The sequence below is a fragment of the Bactrocera neohumeralis genome, unplaced genomic scaffold (genome assembly GCF_024586455.1).
Source record: "Bactrocera neohumeralis isolate Rockhampton unplaced genomic scaffold, APGP_CSIRO_Bneo_wtdbg2-racon-allhic-juicebox.fasta_v2 cluster09, whole genome shotgun sequence".
NCBI classification, from domain to species: domain Eukaryota; kingdom Metazoa; phylum Arthropoda; class Insecta; order Diptera; family Tephritidae; genus Bactrocera; species Bactrocera neohumeralis.
This window is the reverse complement of record NW_026089622.1, coordinates 3,727,680-3,749,563: the sequence shown is the minus strand read 5'-3', so window position 1 is coordinate 3,749,563 and position 21,884 is coordinate 3,727,680. Positions and strand designations below refer to the sequence as shown.

Here is a 21,884-nt window from a genome sequence, read left to right as displayed (position 1 = left end):
TTTAATTTATTTTTATAATTATTTCAACATAAACATCTTTTTATATTAAATACATATGTTTGTACATTAGGGAGCTTTTTTTGAACTATTCATTGTTTTATATACCCTCATAAAATTTCGTTGGAAATACACTAAAGAAAATCCCTGAAAATTTGAGCTCTTAATATTAACCCTAATGACTGGACTAAGGCACAAAAAATTTTCCATTGAAAATACACGAAAATCGTTATTTTTTATCTTTAAATTTCTATAGCTCAGAGACATTTTATGGCATCGCTTTGACTTTAGACACATATGTATGTGGAATATATATTCCTCAGGAATTGAATCTACAAAAGTGCCCAGTGCGACAAAGTCGAAACCCACACCGCCGAGGTAGTACGGGGCTCTAAACCTGATTTTTCCACAAAAATCGTATTTTTTTGTTTTTATCTCGCTATCATTAATACTTCTCGAGATATTCGGCTTTTTAAGTAAGGCTTTATGGAATTTTCATAGATGATATGTAATAGTAATATTTGCAATATTTGAAACAGAAAGAAAAGAAGAGGATGCGGCTCGAATAATTCGCTACAATATGATGGCTTCTCTCTAAATAATTCAAATATTATATTTCATTTATGCTTTCTAATATATTATTTATTCACTCTCATATTATATATTTTTTTAAATTTTATTTAAATAAATTCTTGAAATAACAATATCACTTCATGTTTTCAAAATAAACTTGAACTATGTTACAAAAAGAGAGAGTTCATGCGCCTCGTTAGCCTTTCTTCCATAGATCTTTTTTTAATTCCAAAGCTTCTTTTTGGAGAGTATATTAATTAGGCAAAGTTTTCTCCAACTGTCTAATTTTGTTTAAAATTCCTTTGCGATTCCATGCAATAGTTTGCCCTCCTCAACTGAACTCTTTTGGAAGGAGTCGAGCGATCTTGCATATGTGGAGAAGAAAAAGGTGAGTCTTCAAGGGTCACATCGGCGAAAATAGGTGATACATACTCGACACCTAATGCTTGCCCTCTTGGTGCAACTGCCTCCCTTATCTGAATAAGCCGGGCCACACTCTCCTCCATTGGGCTTAGCGACTGCTCTAGAGGTGTACCACCAGTCACAAGTTGTTCCTATTATTAGCAAGATTTTTTTAATTTGCTTTATAGCGAATCCACACTTAATAAAAAAATTTATTTTTATTTAATAGTTTTAATCTCATAACCATTACTTACTCGTCCCCATTCGTAGACAGTTCAGCTTGGTGGCCATAAACAATTCAACTGCAATGCCACACTTTCCAACAATTTGGTTTTTGAATTTATTGCTTCCAAACTGTGGCTTTACTTTTCCAACTTCTGGATTCTTCTCCATTAGTTCCACTACTTTTTGTTGAAACTTTTCAGTCTTGCAGCTGTCTAAAGAACGGTGTCCATAAGAACGTGTAATATTTAACAGATGTCGCTTGAAGTCTGTCACTCTCTATGTGTTCAGCAACTGAATTGTGAGGTTATTCTTGCCCAAATCTCACAAGAAAAATGAACAAAAGACTTACCACATGAGTTGAAAAGCACTATGCTGTGAACCAGCTATTTTACAAAAACTAAAAATACAGAATAAAGAAATGGACAACAAATAAATGTAAGTAATTTTGCAAATATATTAAATTTGGTGCATATATTATGATTTAATTTATTTTTAGGAATTCACAATGTTGAAGAGCAACTCAGGAGCGGTTGCAGCATTACAGCATATTATTTATACTTGAAATGTTATTATTGCATGACAATAGGGTGAGACAAAACAGTCGGCTGGCAAGGTTATGGCATCCGTTTTTTGCACTACTGAGCCAGTTAAGATCCATTGCACTGCGTATTTGACAGCAGCTGTATTCTGCCATTCCTAATATTTAGCAATTGTATTATATCTGAGACTGGATCAGTTTGCAATTGTTCACACATATTTACCAGGTTGTTCAATAAGTTGTCCCTTGATAAGAAAAACACAATTTTATGATGCAAAATACATTTTATTATTAAGTATAATCTCCCTGAACAAATGGGAGTCGCAACAATTCGAACTCTTTAATTCAAGGATTTTAACCTTTGTCAAAATCCTCTTGTGACACAGTGCATTGTCCTGATGATAAAAGATTTTTTTCTTCTGCAAACCCGATCTTTTTTCACGGTCCAAAAGGTTCCAATAATATTCAGAATTAATTGTTTTACCAGTTTGCAAGTAATCCACAAACAAATTCCTCTCGCATCCCAAAAAACTGATGCCCAGAAGGTTGGCCGATTTCCGGACACGAACTCGTCTCGAAGCCGAACAACCAGGTTCACAGCACTCTTTAGCCTCGTGTTTTGATTCAGGATCATGGTGATGGACCTAAATCTCATCCATAGTGATGAATCGATGCACAAAATCCACTTTATCCTTTTTAAAACGTTCCAAATATTGCTGAGGAAGACGCATTCGAATGTGTTTTTATTCCATTTTTTACGAATGCGGGACCCATTGTGCACACAGCTTTCTAAAACCCAAAATTTCACTTAAAGTATGACTCACACTGCCTAATAAGATTTGTATACTAAATCTCTTTCAGTCAATGGACGATCTTCCAAAACCATATCCTGTATTTTGGCTTGATTTCTGGTGTTGATGCGCTTTTTGGACGTCCTTCGAACGTCTTCAAGGTACGACCACGTTTAAATTCAGCAACCCATCTTTTTACTGTTTTAATTTTAGCTAAACCATCATTATACACTTTTAATATTCGTTCGTGAATTTCATTTGATGCTACACCTTTCGAAAATAAGAATTTTAGAAGGATTAAAAAAACACTGTGACACGGCGTCACTACATGGATTGTAAACAAATAGTATGAAGAGTACATTGTAGAAACCTACAAGTAACAAATCCTATCATTTTCTCCCATACATACACAGGCGAAAGCTTACAGAATGACAGAAATTACATTAAGAATGCCATAGAATAAGGGAGACTCAGGGCAAAAGGCCAGGCACTTCAATAGGATTTCCTAAATATTCTACTACTAAAACTACCAAAAAAGGCTACATAAAGTGTGTTGCCGTTTTATGATATACAATTTATTACTTTAAGTACGTTTTTGTTAAATTTTCAACTATATTTCGATTATTAAAATTCATAAACACTAAATTTACCTAGTTTTGATTAAAATTTTATTAATTGTATCGAAATATTGGCAAATTTTTCCTATTTGAATAAAAATATTTAAAGAATATTTGTGTAACTACTTAAAAATACAATGTGTTTCGTGTAACCGTGTGATGTAAAAAGCCTTTTCAACGGCTATATTTTTAAGCAGAAAAATCTTTTGAAGTTTAGATTTTTTAATGTGATTAACTTTTAGTTATAATCTGCTGTTATACATATCTGCATTATCTACACTTCGTCCAGAGTAAGTTTATTAACATCCATTGTATAAAATATGTTAATAATGGTGTTATCATATAACAGGATTCCTTTTCGAAAATGTGTTAATGGTTGCAGTTTGGGGGTGCCACTTTATCCCTTCCCATTGGAATGAGAAATATCCAGGTGAGTATATAAATAAGTGATATTAAGTATTAGTAAATAAGTGATATTAGTATGAAGGCTAATATATGTTAGTGCGACGAATTAAATGTTAGGAAAATTTTGTGAAAATACGAAAACAAAATGTGAATAAGTCCGTCCGAAATTCTGAAGTCGCTATTTTATAAAAAACGAATTAAGGATTACGATTTGAGTGCATGCACCTGGAATGTCCGGAGCCACTGCCCTGCTGGTTGATGTCTCCGTTAGAGTGAAGGCTGACATCACCGCCGTCCAAGAAATGCGATGGACGGGACAAGGACAGAGACGAATAGGTCCTTGTGACATTTACTACAGTGGCCATATAAAGGAGCGCAAGTTTGGTGTGGGATTCGTGGTGGGAGGGAGACTCCGTCGCTGAGTACTACCATTCACCCCGGTGGATGAACGTCTAGCCACAATCCACATCAAAGCGAAGTTCTTCAACATATCGCTGATTTGCGCCCACGCCCCGACGGAAGAGAAGGACGATGTGACCAATGATGCCTTCTATGAGTGCTTGGAACGCACCTAAAAGAGCTGTCACCGCCACGATATCAAAATCCTGCTTGGCGACTTTAACGCCAGGGTGGGCAAAGAAGGTATCTTTGGCACTACGGCCGGTAAATTCAGCTTCCACGATGAAATATCCCCACATGGGTTGAGACCGTGTTGCAGTGGAGAGAAAATAGGCTGCCTACCTCGCAACGTTACGATCGACCACAACAAAAGTGATCTAGTGATCTAGTGATCTCAGAGCATTCTTAATTTATGGAGGGAACACTTCTCCAGTTTGCTGAATGGCAGTGAACGTACAACACCAGGAGAAGGCGATCCCGATTCCCCAATCGATGATGATGGAGCAGACGTTCCATTGCCCGAACATGAAGAAGTTCGAATAGCAATTGCCCGCCTGAAGAACAACAAAGCGGCAGGGGCCGACGGATTGCCGGCCGAGCTATTCAAACACGGCGGCGAAGAACTGATAAGGAGCATGCATCAGCTTCTTTGTAAAATATGGTCGGACGAAAGCATGCCCAACGATTGGAATTTAAGTCTGCTATGCCCAATCCATAAGAAAGGTGACCCCACAATCTGCGCCAACTACCGTGGGATTAGTCTCCTCAACGTCGCATATAAGGCTATATCGAGCGTATTGTGTGAAAGATTAAAGCCCACCGTCAACAAACTGATTGGACCTTATCAGTGTGGCTTCAGACCTGGAAAATCAACAACCGACCAGATATTCACCATGTGCCAAATCTTGGGAAAGACCCGTGAAAGAAGAATCGACACACACCACCTCTTCGTCGATTTCAAAGCTGTTTTCGACAGCACGAAAAGGAGCTGCCTTTATGCCGCGATGTCTGAATTTGGTATCCCCGCAAAACTGATACGGCTGTGTAAGCTGACGTTGAGCAACACCAAAAGCTCCGTCAGAATCGGGAAGGACCTTTTCGAGCCGTTCGATACCAAACGAGGTTTCAGACAAGGCGATTCCCTATCGTGTGACTTTTTCAACCTGCTTCTGGAGAAAATAGTTCGAGCTGCAGAACTTAATAGAGAAGGTACCATCTTTTATAAGAGTGTACAGCAGCTGGCTTATGCCGATGATATTGATATCATCCCCGCAAAACTGATACGGCTGTGTAAGCTGACGTTGAGCAACACCAAAAGCTCCGTCAGAATCGGGAAGGACCTCTTCGAGCCGTTCGATACCAAACGAGGTTTCAGACAAGGCGATTCCCTATCGTGTGACTTTTTCAACCTGCTTCTGGAGAAAATAGTTCGAGCTGCAGAACTTAATAGAGAAGGTACCATCTTTTATAAGAGTGTACAGCAGCTGGCTTATGCCGATGATATTGATATCATCGGCCTTAACACCTGCGCCATTAGTTCTGCTTTCTCCAGACTGGACAAGAAAGCACAACAAATGGTCTGGCAGTGAACGAGGGCAAAACGAAATATCTCCTGTCATCAAACAAACAATCGTCGCACTCGCGACTTGGAACTGACGTCACTGTTGACAGTCATAACTTTTAAGTCGTAGATAATTTCGTCTATCTTGGAACCAGCGTAAGCACCACCAACAACGTCAGCCTAGAAATCCAACGCAGGATAACTCTTGCCAACAGGTGCTACTTCGGACTGAGTAGGCAATTGAGAAGCAAAGTCCTCTCTCGACAAACAAAAACCAAACTCTATAGGTCCCTCATAATTCCCGTCCTGCTATATGGTGCAGAGGCTTGGACGATGTCAACAACTGATGAGTCGACGTTGCGAGTTTTCGAGAGAAAAGTTCTGCGAAAGATTTATGGTCCTTTGCGCGTTGGCCACGGCGAATATCGCATTCGATGGAACGATGAGCTGTACAAGATATATGACGACATTGACATAGTTCAGCGAATTAAAAGACAGCGGCTATGCTGGCTAGGTCATGTTGTCCGAATGGACGGAAACACTCCAGCTTTGAAAGTATTCTTCGTCGGGGGAAGCAGAGGAAAAGGAAGACCTCCACTCCGTTGGAAGGACCAGGTGGAGAAGGACCTGGCTACGCTTGGAATATCCAATTGGCGCCACGTAGCGAAAAGAGGAAACGACTGGCGCACTGTTGTTAACTCGGCTATATAATAAAAAAGAGCGGCATTGTGTTTTTTTAGAAAACAACAGTACTAATTTGCTAATACATATATATTAGAGAAAGTCAAAGTTTAAACATGGACAAAAACAAACGCAATATTAAGCCTTTTAATGTGAAATTGATGATGTACAACCAGAGAAAATTTCTGATCAACGGACAAAGAATGAAAAGGGTGCTAAAGATATACTTATTCAATGTTGGATTATCGATTGAATTTGACTCAGGAGGTGTCAAAATAAAACGAAATGGTTGCATAATCGTTGAGAGTATGTATAATAATAATGTTTCTAGCATTGCTTTTAAGTTATGTCTAACAGCTTATGCAGCTCTCAATAATAATAAATATAAATTGTGGCATCCGTAGTAGATTAGGACATATGTATTAGCAAATGAAAATTTAAAGAAATAATTCGAAATGATTTGTTCAAAAATACAAACATTCTAAAAACTACTATGCTTGCATAAATGGAAAGAAGCGTGGTTGCCTATGAAGAAAGTAAAAGATAAAGACTATGTACAACGACCTCTATTTATATATGTATACATTCAGATATCTGTGGTCCAATTTTACCTACTTCAATAGATGACAAAAATTATTATGTGGTTTATATTTCAATTTAAAGGTTGTGAACTTGCATATACTTGTAGATAACGGAAGCGAATATTTATCTATTGAGATGCGTGAATACTGTGTGGAAAAAGGTATAAACCTAGTAATATTCCAGAAATATTTCTACTAAATGGTGTGTCCGCACGCATGATTAAAACCAGAGATAAAGAGATGTCCAACTCCTCTCTCACTGGAAGTGAGAGAACAATTGCTAAACGTCAAAACCACCTAAACTTTGACAGTTGACTGGATTGGGGAGGTTTTGACCTTTTGTAATTGGAAAAGAGGGACGACCAGATTAAAATCCCGCCAAATTATTACTCGAACGGAGAAATTTTTCATTTTTTTGTCTCCATTTGTAACGGCCATTAGTTCGAAGAATAACGAATGCAAAACAGTACGTAAGTTGAAAGATGTGAGTCTATTTTAACTTTTATTAAATAAACTTGCATTTATTTAATACTTTTTATTTATTTTACAGATAAAATGCCGAAAACAACCAGCAGTTGGAGAAAATGTGTTGTTGGCTGCAACGAGGGAGGAAGAACATTTAGTTTTCCAAACAGTGAAACGGACCTCGAACGGTGAGTGAAAAACATTAAATAGTGCAAAAAGTGTTTGTGAATTTGTGAAAAATTTCGATGAAATCAGTGTTTCGATTGTGCAATAAAAATAGTAATTTTGGATAATAAAATTGAATTTCCTTGTGTTTTTATACTCTCGCAACAAAGTTGCAAAGGAGAGTATTATAGTTTTGTTCACATAACGGTTGTTTGTAAGTCCTAAAACTAAAAGAGTCAGATATAGGGTTATATGTATATACCAAAGTGATCAGGGTGACGTGTAAAGTTGAAATCCGGATGTCTGTCTGTCCGTCCGTCCGTCCGTGCAAGCTGTAACTTGAGCAAAAATTGAGATATCATGATGAAACTTGGTACACGTATTTCTTGGCTCCATAAGAAGGTTAAGTTCGAAGATGGGCACAATCGGCCAACTGCCACGCCCACAAAATGGCGAAAACCGAAAATCTATAAAGTGTCATAACTCAGCCATAAATAAAGATATTAAAATGAAATTTGGCACAAAGGATCGCATTAGGGAGGGGCATATTTGGACGTAATTTTTTTGGAAAAGTGGGCGTGAGCCCGCCCCCTACTAAGTTTTTTGTACATATTTCGGAAACTACTATAGCTATGTCAACCAAACTCTATAGAGTCGTTTCCTTCAGTCATTTCCGTATACAGTTCAAAAATGGAAGAAATCGGATAATAACCACGCCCACCTCCCATACAAAGGTTATGTTGAAAATCACTAAAAGTACGTTAACCGACTAACAAAAAACGTCAGAAACACTAAATTTTACGGAAGAAATGGCAGAAGGAAGCTGCACCCAGGCATTTTTTAAAAATTGAAAATGGGTGTGGCGTCGCCTACTTATGGACCAAAAACCATATCTCAGGAACTACTTTACCGATTTCAATGAAATTCGGTATATAATATTTTCTTAACACACTGATGACATGTACGAAATATGGGTGAAATCAGTTCCCAACCACGCCTTCTTCCAATATAACGCTATTTTGAATTACATCTGATGCCTTCTCTGCATAATATACACATTAGGAACCAATGATGATAACGGAATAAAACTTTACACAAATACGGTATTTGAAAAAATATGTAAATGGCGGATAATGAAATCTCGATTATCACTTTATCATGCGAGACAAAGACATTTTGTTAATTTTCATTATACTACATTATATTTTTTTTTCGTGCTCACCAACACAGTGACGGTGACAGATCCTCTCATGCCGACCACTGCTGTAGATTGAATAAAGCATCTAATCTAAATAATTAATAGTATAATGAAAATTAACAAAATGTCTTTTAAGGATATATTCCCTATTATCTTTAAAATACTTGGAACAAAAAAGGCACTGCATGACACCAAAGGCATTTAGAATCATAAAATATTTCTCGCAGGACATATTTGGTTTTGCGCTATAGTCTTGCGATAATATGATACGAGACTTTCGCATTGGCTCTCACTTTTCTCTCAAACGCGTTCCCTGATTATTTGACAGCGAAGGAGATCAGGGAATTTCGATCAGCTGATTTCAGAAAAGGTGGGATGCCAGAAGTACACCGCTATAATTACTTGTCGAAATTAGTGTGAAATGAAATTTCATTGAACTGTGCGAACATATTTTGGCAAAATAAATGTTTATATAAATTAATTAATGATTTTGCATTTTAGCATTTATATATGTATGCATTTTCAAAGTGTTAAATTTAGTGTTTTGTATAATTTATTAAATACTCAATCTAATATTTTTCAGCAGTGGCATCATTGGCAAATGTTATAAAAAATGCGAGTTTTGACAGCTCTCTCTCGAATCAAAGAGTCTCGCATCATATTATCCATCAGGAATAATTGGATGCCCAACTTATTCCAATGTGAGAGCGCCTCAAAATAAGCGTTTTTTATAACATTTTCCATTGTGGCCACATCGAACAAATTAAGAATTTTTGGGCATTTAAATTAAAACGCACAACGTTTATTACGATTGCAAATTATTATATATTGGACTTTTAATATATGGCGAAACCACTTAAATCCTTTTTGATGATTTTATGATATATTAAAGCAACTGACTTTCGATCTTTCAATACTTAATAAGGTGAATTAAGCCTGTTAGTTGTCAATTAATGAATGTTTTTAATCATTTGTAATAGAAAACGATTTCTATTATGCATCAAATTACAAAACGTTTCATGAAATATGTTTAAATTTCGCATTTTCTTTGATTTTTATTGTTTTAAATTTTTATTAACGATCTTGAACGGCGGCAACAAATTTCTCCGTTCACATATATTTTTGGTATAATTTCAATCTGGCCGTTCCAGTCATTCCAATTGCAAAACGTCAAAACCTACCCAATCCAGTCAACTGTCAAAGTTCGGTAGGTGAGCGGCTCTCACATTTCCAGTGACAGGAGAGTTGGGCATCCCATTATTCCTGTTATCCATGATGCTGGCTCGACAACGACTAAACGATAGAGCGTAAGCGTACGTGTGAAGTTAGTTTGCACAATTGTGCTAAGAAATGCCGACCACTGGAATAAAGCCACTTATGGCTTTAAGCAAGCGGCACGATGTTAGTTCGAAGCAGGGATAATGGGATGCCCAGCTTATTCCAGTGTGAGAGCGCCTCAAAATAAGCGTTTTTTATAACATTTTCCATTATGACCAGATCGAAGAAAGTAACAATTTTTGGGCATTTTAATTAAAATACCTAACATTTATTACGATTGTAAATTATTATATATCGGTTTTTTTAATATATGGCGAAACTACTTAAGTCCTGTTTTATACTTTTATAGTATATTAAAACAACTGACTTTTGATCTTTCAATACTTAATAAGGTGAATTAAGCCTGTTAGTTCTCAATTATTAAATGTTTTTAATCATTGGTAACTGAAAATTAATGCTACTATGCATCAAATTACAAAACATTTCATGAAATGTATTTAAATTTCGCATTTTTATGATTTTGATTGGAAACAAATTTCTCCGTTCACATATATTTTGGTAAAATTTCAATCTGGCCGTTCAAGTCATTCCAATTGCAAAACGTCAAAACCTACCCTATCCAGTCAACTGTCAAAATTCGGTAAGTGAGCGGCTCTCACATTTCCAGTGACAGGAGAGTTGGGCAACTCTTTATCTCTGGTTTGAAGTATTTGAACAAATAATAAAACAAATTTTTGAGCTCAATGCCGAAATTTAATAGGTTGTTATGATATGCACACGTCCTGTTTTCTGTACAGCAATAAGTATTAAAAGTAGATACACAAACAATAACAACAATGAATTTTGGCAATGCCTTAAAATAGTTTTGAGATATCTTAAAGGCTCCATAGATATTAAATTATGTTATGTTAAAAACAAATAAGTATAAAAATACTATAATCGGATATGTTAATTCCTGTTGGGCCGGAAATACAACAGCTATATCGGATATATGTTTGAAACATTTTATTCCTGTTTAATTTGCTGGAATTCACAAAAACAAAATTCAGTTGCTGCTTCATCTACAGAAGCAGAATATATGGCTCTATTTTAAGCAGTGAGAGAGGTCATGTGGTTGAAATCTTCAACGAAGGGAATTAAGTTTGACATTAAAGAACAAATAAAATTATATGAAGATAACCAAGACTGCATACACATTGCTAATATCCTACTAGGCATACAAGATAGAAACATATCGATATTAAATATTATTTTACTTGGGATGAGATTCAAAATAAGCTAAAAGTACGTTTACTTATGAACTTAATCTCGTTATAAGCTTGTTCAATAATCTACCCGTTTACATAGGCAAAGATTATCAACTGTCAAATTTGTTGTATTTGTATTCTTCTTGGTGAATTGTAAAGTTTCGTGAATCAATATTTTTACTCGTGAACTAAAAAAGAAAGAATAATAAAAATTAAAGATATGGACGAAAAACAAACGAACCCGATTGTATACTTGATTACGAAGATTGCTGTCAGTAATATGAAGTTGGCAGAAATACGGAAAAGATGACAACTTAGATTGGAAAAAAATATTAACTGAGATAAAAATGCAAAATTCCTTATTGCTTTTTGTAATAAATAACAATAGGCCAAAACGTTTGTGGAAACACGTAAGCAATTACATCATTTTATAAAATTCCCACTTGACGTTGTATTGTAGGAAAGGCACGGTAATTTTTGGGAGCTTGACGCTGCTTTCAATAGTGACCAATTCTTGAAGGAGAGCTTCAGAATGAATCGGAAATCATTAAAAATTTTATGTAATGAGCTAACAAACATTGGCAAACGTGATACTACATACAGGCAATGTATTCCATTAGAAAAAAGAATAGCTATCGCTTTGATGCCCTTGGTTCTTCTGCTGAGTACAGAACAGTTGGAAGACTATTCGGGGTTTCCAAAGCGTCTGTATGTTTTATCCTTAAAGACTTTTGCAGAGCGATGTGGAACATACTATCGCCTAAATATTTAGCCAGCTCATTTCTTACGCAAGAAAAAATTACGGAGTGCGTTGAAGGATTTAGAAAAATTAAAATTCCCCAATGTCTGGGCGCAGTATGTAAGTTTATGAATTTGAAATATTTTACCAATAACATGCAAATACAATTTATTTCAGATGGATGTCATATTGAGATTAGGCCCTCCGCATCTGATGCTGTTGACTATTTCAACTACAAAGGTTGGTACTGAATGGTTTTACTAGCCCTCGTAGACTACAGGTAAGTTAACAACATACATGTTTTGGAAAATACTTAAAACATTTTTTTAGATATAGGTTTATGTACATTAATGTTGGAGCACCTGGTCGTTGTAATAATTCCCAAGAATTTTGCGAAACCCTCTGCTTAAAGAGAATGCGAAAAACCTTTGTGACACTAATATCCCAATTGTAATTTTTGGAGACTCGGCGTTTTGCTTTACTCCGTTTCTAATGAAGCCCTATCCCTATAACCAAGCCGCTGAGGACCACGAGAATATTTTCAATTACCACTTATCTAAATCTCGAAGGGTTGTGGAGAACGCTTTTAGCCACCTAAAGGCAAGGTTTAGAAGGATAGGGAAAGGAATTGACAATGATATTAAAAACGCTATATTAATAATAAAATGTTCTTGCGTCTTGCATAATTTTGTAAATGAAATGAATGATAGCATAAACACGAAATGGTTGCAAATGCAAATAAATTTCGAAAGCGCACAGCCACGAGAGCAACCCAATCCATTATTCAGTTCAGGAACCGACGACCCTAATGCAGAGAACATCAGAAATGTGTGTTTTCATATTAATATATCACAATATATCAATATGAATTCATTAACAAAAGAAAATAATTCATAAGAAAAACAAAATAATTAATAAAAACTTAAAATTTATATACATACATAACAATATAAAATAAAAAAATCTTCTCCTGGGCTAGATATATGCTTCGTGGTGTAAAACGTAATTGCTTTGCTTAAATGCTAAGAATTTTTCGAGAATGGCTTTCTTTCTCTTTAATTGCTTCAATTTCCGCCTTAATTTTTCTATTTGAATCCCGGAATTCCTCCAAAAATTCATTGTGAATATTATTTGAGGTATGCTTTTTTCTTTCCCTTGCAGGTTCCTCGTCTACAAACAGCAATTCTTCCTGGGAATCCAGCGTAATGGAAGAGCTGTTAAGGGGTGATGCACAGTCTACAACTTCGTGAACTGTAATAAATTAGTTTATAAAAATAAATATAAACTTTTCAAATTTCTGTTTTTTTACTAACCTGTGCTCTCCTCCACAAATGTTGGCAAATTAAAGCTTTTATAGCTCCAGAGGTTACTATTTATTCTAGGGTAGAATTCCCATATCGAAGGGCTGCCGCCAGAGGAACCCATAGATTTCCTATCATCTCTGTAAAATTTTTTGTAATTTTTTGAAAACTTTTATTTGAATAAATGCACATGCATATTAAATAAACTTTATAAATTATATATTTCCATACAAATTTCATTAGCGGAATATACATGCCCCTTTGTGGACATATCCTTAAAAACGTGAGAATTACGTTTTACACTACGAAGCTGTGGCAATTTTTCCTCCGACAAGCATAAAAGAAGTTTAACTTCCTCTTTGTTCTACCTTGATCTCTTTTTCCGGCACGATTCCGATTACTTTGGCGGAGGGGTAAAAAAAACGAATTTCCGTATAAATGGGGTATCTACGGATAGGGGAGCTCCTCCAGAGGAGGAATATCCAAAAATAATGTAAAAATTACTAATATTTTTTAAAATATTCACGATTAAAAGTTCAAAAATTTGCACTAAGAAAACATAATATTTCTCTATGTTTCACAAAAATTTTTCACATTTTTTACTTTGTATATTTAAATACAAACTCTAAGCTTTGAAATAAGCTCACATTTCACATTTATTTTTAAATTTTTAAGCTAAATTTTGTAATTTAAAAATCACTTAGCACACTCATCGTTGAAAAGGTTAGATTGTTTACAATTATGAGGAAAACGAGCCTTGCCACATCTTAAACAGTAAATATGTAGGATTTTTAACAATTTTTCTTTGTTTGTTTTATCGCGTGATTCTTTTTTCTATATTAACCATAAAAAAAATACTTTCTACATAAGTATATGTGTAATACGTAATTTATGTGACTGAAGTACTTTCGCGAAGTACTCCTTTATGCATTGGCGGCATATGAGTTTCGGATATAAAGTGGTTATATTTTTCGGTTATCATGCACTCATATTGAAACAAAATTTGAGTTTTCGTACTGTACTGTACTGTACACCTTACACTTTATTACGTAATATTATTATATAATATTACTTATACAAATGTATATAATATTATTATATAATATTACTAATACATGTATATAATATTACTTATTTGCTTAATAAATTTAAAAAAGAAAATATCCATATGCATGAATAGAGGAATTTTTGCGAAAAAGAGGAATTTCAGCGAATTGCCTTGTCATCACATGGCAGCGCTCCATTTCTTCGTAATTTTTGGTAAACAAATGAGGTTCAAAAGAGTGTAAAATGTAATTTTTAAAATAAAGATTTTTTATATAAAAAACCTACTAAAAGTGTAAAATGTGGATTTATTTAAAAGATTATAGTGTAATTTAATTAATTTGAAGAGAAAAATGTGAATAAAGTGTGTTTAACGTGGTGAAATAGCTTCTTGAAATGTTCGAATTTTGCGAATTTTTGAACTTTAAGGTCGAATATCTCCTAAACTAAGCGTTTGCGGTACCATATATTTTTTAATCAGGAGGACTTCCTCTTTCCAACGGTACCTTCAAATCGCGGCGCCAAAGAAATCGGAATTGTGCCCTTTTTCATGAAAAATTAACAAATTTACATAAAATATAATAATTTTATTAAAACTAAGTTTACTAACCTCTTTCCCTCGCTGTCGGCCATTTTTGTTTGCTTTGTCATTTGACATTTCTCATCTTTTTCGAAAAAATTATCGATAAAGTTAGGAATAACATCGCTAATCTAGTTGTGTAATCTGAGATTAACTTTTAACTTTTAATCTCAGATTAACTAGAGAGGAATTTTGTATGGTAAATCTCGTTTCTTAATTACGGATTATCGAGTTAATCTCGTTAATGGAGATAATCCCGTTATATGTAAATATACTATAATAATCACGAAATATAGTTACACAGAGAATCAGCTTGCCAATATGTTGACGAAGACTTTGTCTGCAGCTAAGTTTCTGAGTCCGAGAAACGGAATGGGGCTTATAAAAGGATCTGAAATTGACTACTAAATTTAAATTTAATTACTATTTATAAAAATTATAATTTTTAAATGGCTTATAATTGGTTATTTTATTGGTTTGTTTTGTTCAGATGCTTCTTTTGAGGAGGTATGTTGAAAACATTAGAATGATAGAGAAAGAGATTACGCAATGCGCATGTTTCAGTCAGCTGTTCTTGCTGACGTCACGGTTGACTTATTATTCCCCCGCGCTCTTAAAAGTGAATTCGAATTGTGTTTTCAAGTGTTGTATTGATTGTGAAATTTTAAATTTTTTAAAATGCGTTGCGTAGTGTTCGGATGCAATAATAATAATGGTAAATATTGTGCTACGAAATTGGAGATTTTTCCATTTCCCTAAAGATAAAACAATACAAAAACAATGGATTCATTTTTGTCGTCGTACGGACAAAATTAATGTTAAAAATGCATGCATTTGTGAAGTGCACTTCGCGCCAGAAGCCTTCGAAAGAAACTTGCAGTTTGAAATGGGTAGTTAGTTATAGCATTTTGATTACAATAATTTTACTTTTATAACCAAACACTCTTGCAGGATTAAATTCACGGAATCCAACTTAGTTGCTACCTAGCATTTTTCCCACGTTAACCACTGCTCCTGCAGAGGCTAATGAACGGCAGAAAAGGATGGAGTCTTGTTCCAAAAAAGAGATGTTAACAACAATGTAGAAGAATACCGCCCCTATTGAAGTAATTCAAGAAGACGAGGTTGGAGAGGCACCTCAAACTACAGGAGAAGAGGTCATCGATGAGAAAGACGAGAAAATACTGCCTTTGGAAACAGAAATGTTAGTCCTATTTGATATTGATGAAGTATCTTTTTCTTACATATGTAAGTGTGTGTATTTCTTATTCTTTTTAGACAAAGGCTGAATAGTATTGTTAGAACTTTGAATAAGTGCAAAAACGCGCAGTTAGCAGAAATTAAACGCCTGGGGACTTCCATTAATCCAATTACACGCAATTCCACAGAAATAATTTGGAGCAAAAACTTAGCTGCATTTTCACCAACAGCCAGGTAAGTGCCCAAATTCTAAAAAGTATGTTGCTGTATATATTGAGGCAGTAAATACTTAGCAAATTTATTATATTAAATAACAAAAACTATAAATATTGTTGATTAATATAAAAGGAAATTATTTATTAATGACATATATGTATTTACTAATATTTGATTTAAACGCCATAGTGTGTCATGGTCCGCCCATAAAAATATCATTTACTGATAGTCAGATATTCTTTATGTAGTGAGTTAATATTAATAAAAAGCAGCCCTGTTTTTAGATTTCTCGGTGGTGAGTTTTCTTCTGAATGTATTTGTTTAAAATTGACAGACAGAAAAAATAAAACGGTTTGTATTCGTAAGTTTTTGAAATATTATTACCAATAATTTTAATTTAGAAAGAAGATATTTAGGCATTTGGAGCTGAATTTTTGATACATCGTTCTAATTCTCATCCGTATACTATTTTTGATAATTTATTTTTGAATATTTAAGTTTTGCATTTTTCACACCACTCCATAGGTTTGCAATAAAGCGCGTTACGGACTTTTTTTAGGTGTTCAGTTCCCCGGTAGGCCTATTTTCACCTTTACAACTTTAAATAGACATAATTAATAATTTACATAAAAATATTGCACAAAATAATTTAATAATTAATAAAGATTTCTAAGCTCTCACAATAGATGCAACCAAAATCCTACAACTCTATTAAATATATATATAAATTAAGAAGCTTACTTTTTGAAGGGGGAGGTAGTTACCTACATTTGTGAAATGCACAAAAATTTGATGTGCCGAAAATGAGGGCTGCCTGCCTGCCTATTAAAAATTTTTAAAGGAAAATATGTTTTAATTCTTATAAAAAGTATTTTAAAACATCGGGTTTTGAATTTTCGCAGCAACAAAAAGGCTCTACAATTTTTAATATAAACTTTATTATTAACACTAATATGTATTCTTATTAAAAACTTCGACATATCTTTCTTTTCAAACTCAATTTCCAATTGATGTTTTCCTATAACGGCTAACGAGTTGTCAATTTGTATATGTCAAACGACAAATTACCACCCAGGATTGTATCCTACTGCATGCAAAAATTTGGAAATACTTGAAGCGTGTTTAAAAATTGCACAAAAAAAAAACAACTGATTTAACATTAAACAACAACTAATACCCCAATAAAATTGAACAGATTTGCAAATTAATTCAATATAATTACTTAAATAACGTAAACACTTGCATTATTTAATATCTTTTAAAGTCTCGGTCATCAAAATTTAAAATTTATATGTAGTTTAAATGCTTACACAACACCCTAAGATTTTCTAGAGGTGAGTATATGTATGTAAACAAAGAAAGGGTTTATTACTGTATATACTGAGCTTCTTATTGCAAAGAAAAACAAACAACTGAAAATCAGCTGATTGTACGTTGGTCAACCGTGACGTAGATGCGCAGAACGAACAAAATTTGAACTCGTCACTGCGCAATCTTGTTTCTACCATTCTTGAGTTAGCATTCCATATATTGAAAGCAATAAGCTGTCACTTCAGCAGTTTGACATTGGAGTTTTCATTTCTATGAAATTTTCGAAGAAGCAACATATCCCATTTGCATATATGCAGATGGCATTTTCATTTCGGTAATATGAAATTTAGTAGAGCGAGTATTATGACCGTTATGTTATATTATAAAAACAAAGTACATTTTCAAAATAACATTTTTCCAAAAAATTAGTATTTAGTTTAATATTGTTAATTTACAGAAAAGTAATGTAAATTAGGTTGGTAATGAGCGGTGTTTTAAATTTAATAAACTTATACAAGTATAAATCAAAATATCATTGCTCATTTTAAATTTATTATTTTAATTGGTATATAAAATTTATGCCGCAATTATTATACAGTAGTCCAAAAATATGATTTCTCATTTTTCCCAGAAATACGTTTTTAAAAAAGGGATCTTTCTCCTTTTCTTATTATCTTATTTTTCTCAGAAATACATTTGTTAAAATAAAGATCTTTATCCTTTTTTTATTTTCCACATAAAAGATTTAAACAGTTCAAGAGCTCAAAACATGCGCTACATCAGCTACCTACCCGACGGCATTCCGCAATGTGATAAATTGTTCAAGAGCTCAAAACATGCGTCGCATCAACTCGAACCTTCCTACCCTACGCTTTTTCGCAAATGACTATGTTATGATAACAAATGCCCACATACAGATTTGGCAATTGCAATAGCAATAGATTTGACACTTAGTATGCCATAAATTTTATTCTGTCGAGATGCCCCGTTATATACATGGTATGATTGTGCATATCTGCTCAGTGGAATTGTATGGTAGTTAGTGCCTCAGTATATACAGTAATAAACCTTTTCTTTGTTTACATTACTCACCTCTAGAAAATCTTAGGGTGTTGTGTTACACTTTTTTTTTCGCTATGTTGTGTTAGCATTTAAACTACACATTTTCAAATGTACATATTAAATTTTGATAACCGAGACTTTAAAAGATATTAAATAATGCAAGTTTTTACGTTATTTAAGTGATTATATTGAATTACTTTGCATATCTGTTCAATTTTATTGGGATATTAGTTGTTGTTTAATGTTAAATCAGTTGTTTTTTTTTTTTGTGGAATTTTTAAACACGCTTCAAGTATTTCCAAATTTTTTCATGCAGTAGGATACAATCCTGGGTGGTAATTTGTCGTTTGACATATACAAATTGACAACTCGTTAGCCGTTATAGGAAAACATCAATTGGAAATTGAGTTTGAAATGAAAGATATGTCGAAGTTTTTAATAAGAATACATATTAGTGTTAATAATAAAGTTTATATTAAAAATTGTAGAGCCTTTTTATTGCTACGAAAATTCACAACCCGACGTTTTAAAATACTTTTTATAAGAATTAGAACATATTTTTCTTTAAGAATTTTTAATAGGCAGGCAGCCAGCCCTCATTTTCGGCACATCAAATTTTTGAGCATTTCACATAGGTAACTACCTCCCCCGTCCAAAATAAAATTTAATATATTTAATAGAATTGTAGGATTTTGGATGCATCTATTGTGAGGGTTTAGAAATCTTTATTAATTATTAAATTATTTTGTGCAATATTTTTATTAAATTTTATGTAAATTATTAATTATTTTTATTTTAAGTTGAAAAGGTGAAAATAGGCCTACGCGAAACCTAAAAGAGAACCGAACACCTAAAAAAGTCTGTAACGCGCTTTATTGCAAACCTCTGGGGTGGTGTGGAAAATGCAAAACTTAAATATTCAAAAATAAATTATCAAAAATAGTATACGGATGAGAATTAGAACGATGTATTAAAAATTCAGCTTCAAATGCCTAAATATCTTCTCTCTAAATTAATATTATTGGTAATAACATTTCAAAAACTTACGAATACAAAACGTTTTATGTTTTCTGTCTGTCAATTGAAAACAAATACATTCAGAAGAAAACTCACCACCGAGAAATCTAAGAACAGGGCTGCTTTTTATTAATACGAACTCACTACATAAAGAATATCTGACTATCAGTAAATGATATTTTTATGGGCGAAACATGACACACTATGGCGTTTAAATCAAATATTAGTAAATATATGTCATTAATAAATAATTTCCTTTTATATTAAGCAACAATATTTATAGTTTTTGTTATTTAATAGAATAAATTTACTAAGTATTTACTGCCTCAATATATACAGCACTGCGTTGCTACCTCTGAAAATCCAAGATGGCCGCTATTCACCCCTCAGAAAGCTACCACGAAAAGGTTATCTACTGTATATACTGTGGTTAGTTTACAGATTACTTCGGTGTACTGAAATGATTAAGTTGAGAAATATTTTCCCGACAACTAGGACCCATAATGGTACTGTAATTTTTTTGCATGGTTCAGGTAGATCGCTATTTCTTGTTTAAGAAATAAAAATACAGTTTTGGTATGATGTTTCAGGAGATACTGGGTCTAATCTTGCTGAATGGGTACGTTTTATATTAGGACGCGACATGGACTTTGAACACATTAAAATTATATATCCTACAGCTCCGGTACAACCATATACGCCTTTGTCTGGACAACTTTCCAACGTCTGGTTTGATCGTCGTGCTATTTCGATCAAGGCTTTAGAAAACAGAGAGAGTTTATCGCTAATGTATAAAAAGATTAATGATCTAATCCAGAATGAAGTGGATCTTGGTGTATTACCTAATAGAATCATTATTGGCGGCTTTTCTATGGGAGGTGCGTTAGCCCTACATATAGGGTATCATTTAAATTGTAGTTTAGCTGGAATATTTGCTTGTTCATCTTTCCTGAACCGTGATTCAATAATATATGAAACCTTGGAACAAAAAATAGTTGCGGAAAACAATTTCCCCGAGTTACGGATGTATCATGGTGCAAAAGACGAGCTTGTGCCTTTATATTGGGGTAAAGAAACTTTTGAAAAGTTAACAAAACTTGGTGTAAATGGACAATTTATTACTCTCGACAATGCGTTGCATGAATTAAAGAAACAGCAAATTTTGGATATTAGGGACTGGATTTTAAAAAAATTGCCCGATAAAAATCAAAATACACTAAATTTATAAGTTTTTAAACCTATTTTATTAATTTTTTTTTTAATAACAATAGAAGCTTGTTTTGCAGATGCTTTTTTGGCACACTCATCGTTGAAAAGGTAAGATTGTTTACAACTATGAGGAAAACAAGCCTTGCCACATCTTAAACGGCAAATATGTAGGATTTTTAACAAATTTTCTTTCGTTTGTTTTTTCGCGTGATTCTTTTTTCTATATTAACTATAAAAAAATTCTTTCTACATATGTATATGTGTAATATGTGATTTATGTGACTGAAGCACTTTCGCGTAGTACTCCTTTCTGCTTTGGCGGCCTTCGGCCGCGCCTTAAAAAAAAAAAAACCCTGGTCGAGCGAATACCCGGGGTGACTGTAGTATTTTCGTGTAGTACTCCTTTCGGCGTTGGCGGCCTTCGGCCTCGCTTTAAAAAAATAAGCCTGGTCGAGCGAATACCCGGGGTGACTGAAGTACTTTCGCGATGTGGCTGGGATTTAGATTAGCATCCCCGGATTTCGGGGATAAAATGGGTGTCACTGGAAAGGTGGCGTTCTCCAGATCACGAAAATATATACATTTAGTTGCCGCTGACTTATAGTTTTTAAGATATTTGCATTTAAAGATGAAAAATTAGCAACTTTTATATTGATTATTTGCTTATTGTGAATAACTTTTTCACTTATATTATGCACTTTTCACTTACTAACACATCACTATAACGTTTTTGTATATAAATTTCTTTAATATTTATTGCAAATAAAGCTTTATTTTAATTATTTAATTTTAGTTAAATTCACAGCATTTTCACAACAAGAATAGGGTTGCATACTAATAAATGGTATTGCCATATCTGCCTAGTTGTCAACAAAAGAAAATAAGCAAAAACATTATACCCCAAATACATAAATGGAAAACGCAATATCTTAGCAATTTCTTATAACAGAAAAACAGTTGCAGAAAGGAGTTCAACGCGAAAGAACTCTGAACACCCCGGTGTTGGATCCGTCAGAGTTAGCTTAGCATTAGCGGGCTTAATTTACATTTATTTGCGCATTTGACCCATGTGAATGCAAATT

The 21,884-nt window shown here is 33.8% G+C and overlaps 1 protein-coding gene and 2 long non-coding RNA genes across 20 annotated transcripts; 2 read left to right on the top strand and 1 right to left on the bottom strand.

The window, feature by feature from the left end:
- Positions 1-654: 654 nt before the first annotated feature.
- LOC126763978 (uncharacterized) lies at positions 655-21,647 on the bottom strand. 18 transcript variants are annotated; one of them, XR_007667706.1, is made up of 6 exons: positions 21,512-21,647; positions 14,818-15,191; positions 13,176-13,303; positions 12,804-13,113; positions 1,227-1,594; positions 655-1,170 (listed from the first exon to the last, which is right to left on the bottom strand). It is a non-coding gene; the product is annotated as an uncharacterized LOC126763978 (long non-coding RNA). The 18 variants fall into 18 exon arrangements; XR_007667707.1 differs by having other exon boundaries at positions 14,818-15,188; XR_007667712.1 differs by having other exon boundaries at positions 14,818-14,872.
- On the top strand, positions 15,808-18,307 carry LOC126763992 (uncharacterized). Its single transcript, XR_007667746.1, has 3 exons — positions 15,808-15,991; positions 16,066-16,221; positions 18,258-18,307. It is a non-coding gene; the product is annotated as an uncharacterized LOC126763992 (long non-coding RNA).
- LOC126763934 (lysophospholipase-like protein 1) lies at positions 20,035-20,834 on the top strand. The gene is made up of 2 exons (XM_050481707.1): positions 20,035-20,126; positions 20,184-20,834. The coding sequence occupies exons 1-2, from the start codon at positions 20,054-20,056 to the stop codon at positions 20,819-20,821; spliced, it is 711 nt and encodes a 236-aa protein (XP_050337664.1). The 5' UTR covers positions 20,035-20,053; the 3' UTR covers positions 20,822-20,834.
- Positions 21,648-21,884: the final 237 nt, after the last annotated feature.

Coding starts and splice junctions, on each gene's coding strand:
- LOC126763934 (XM_050481707.1), top strand. CDS start 20,054: ATGATTAAGTTGAGAAATATTTTCCCGACAACTAGGACCCATAATGGT. Junction 20,127..20,183: donor AATTTTTTTGCATGGTTCAG/GTAGATCGCTAT, acceptor ATGATGTTTCAG/GAGATACTGGGTCTAATCTT.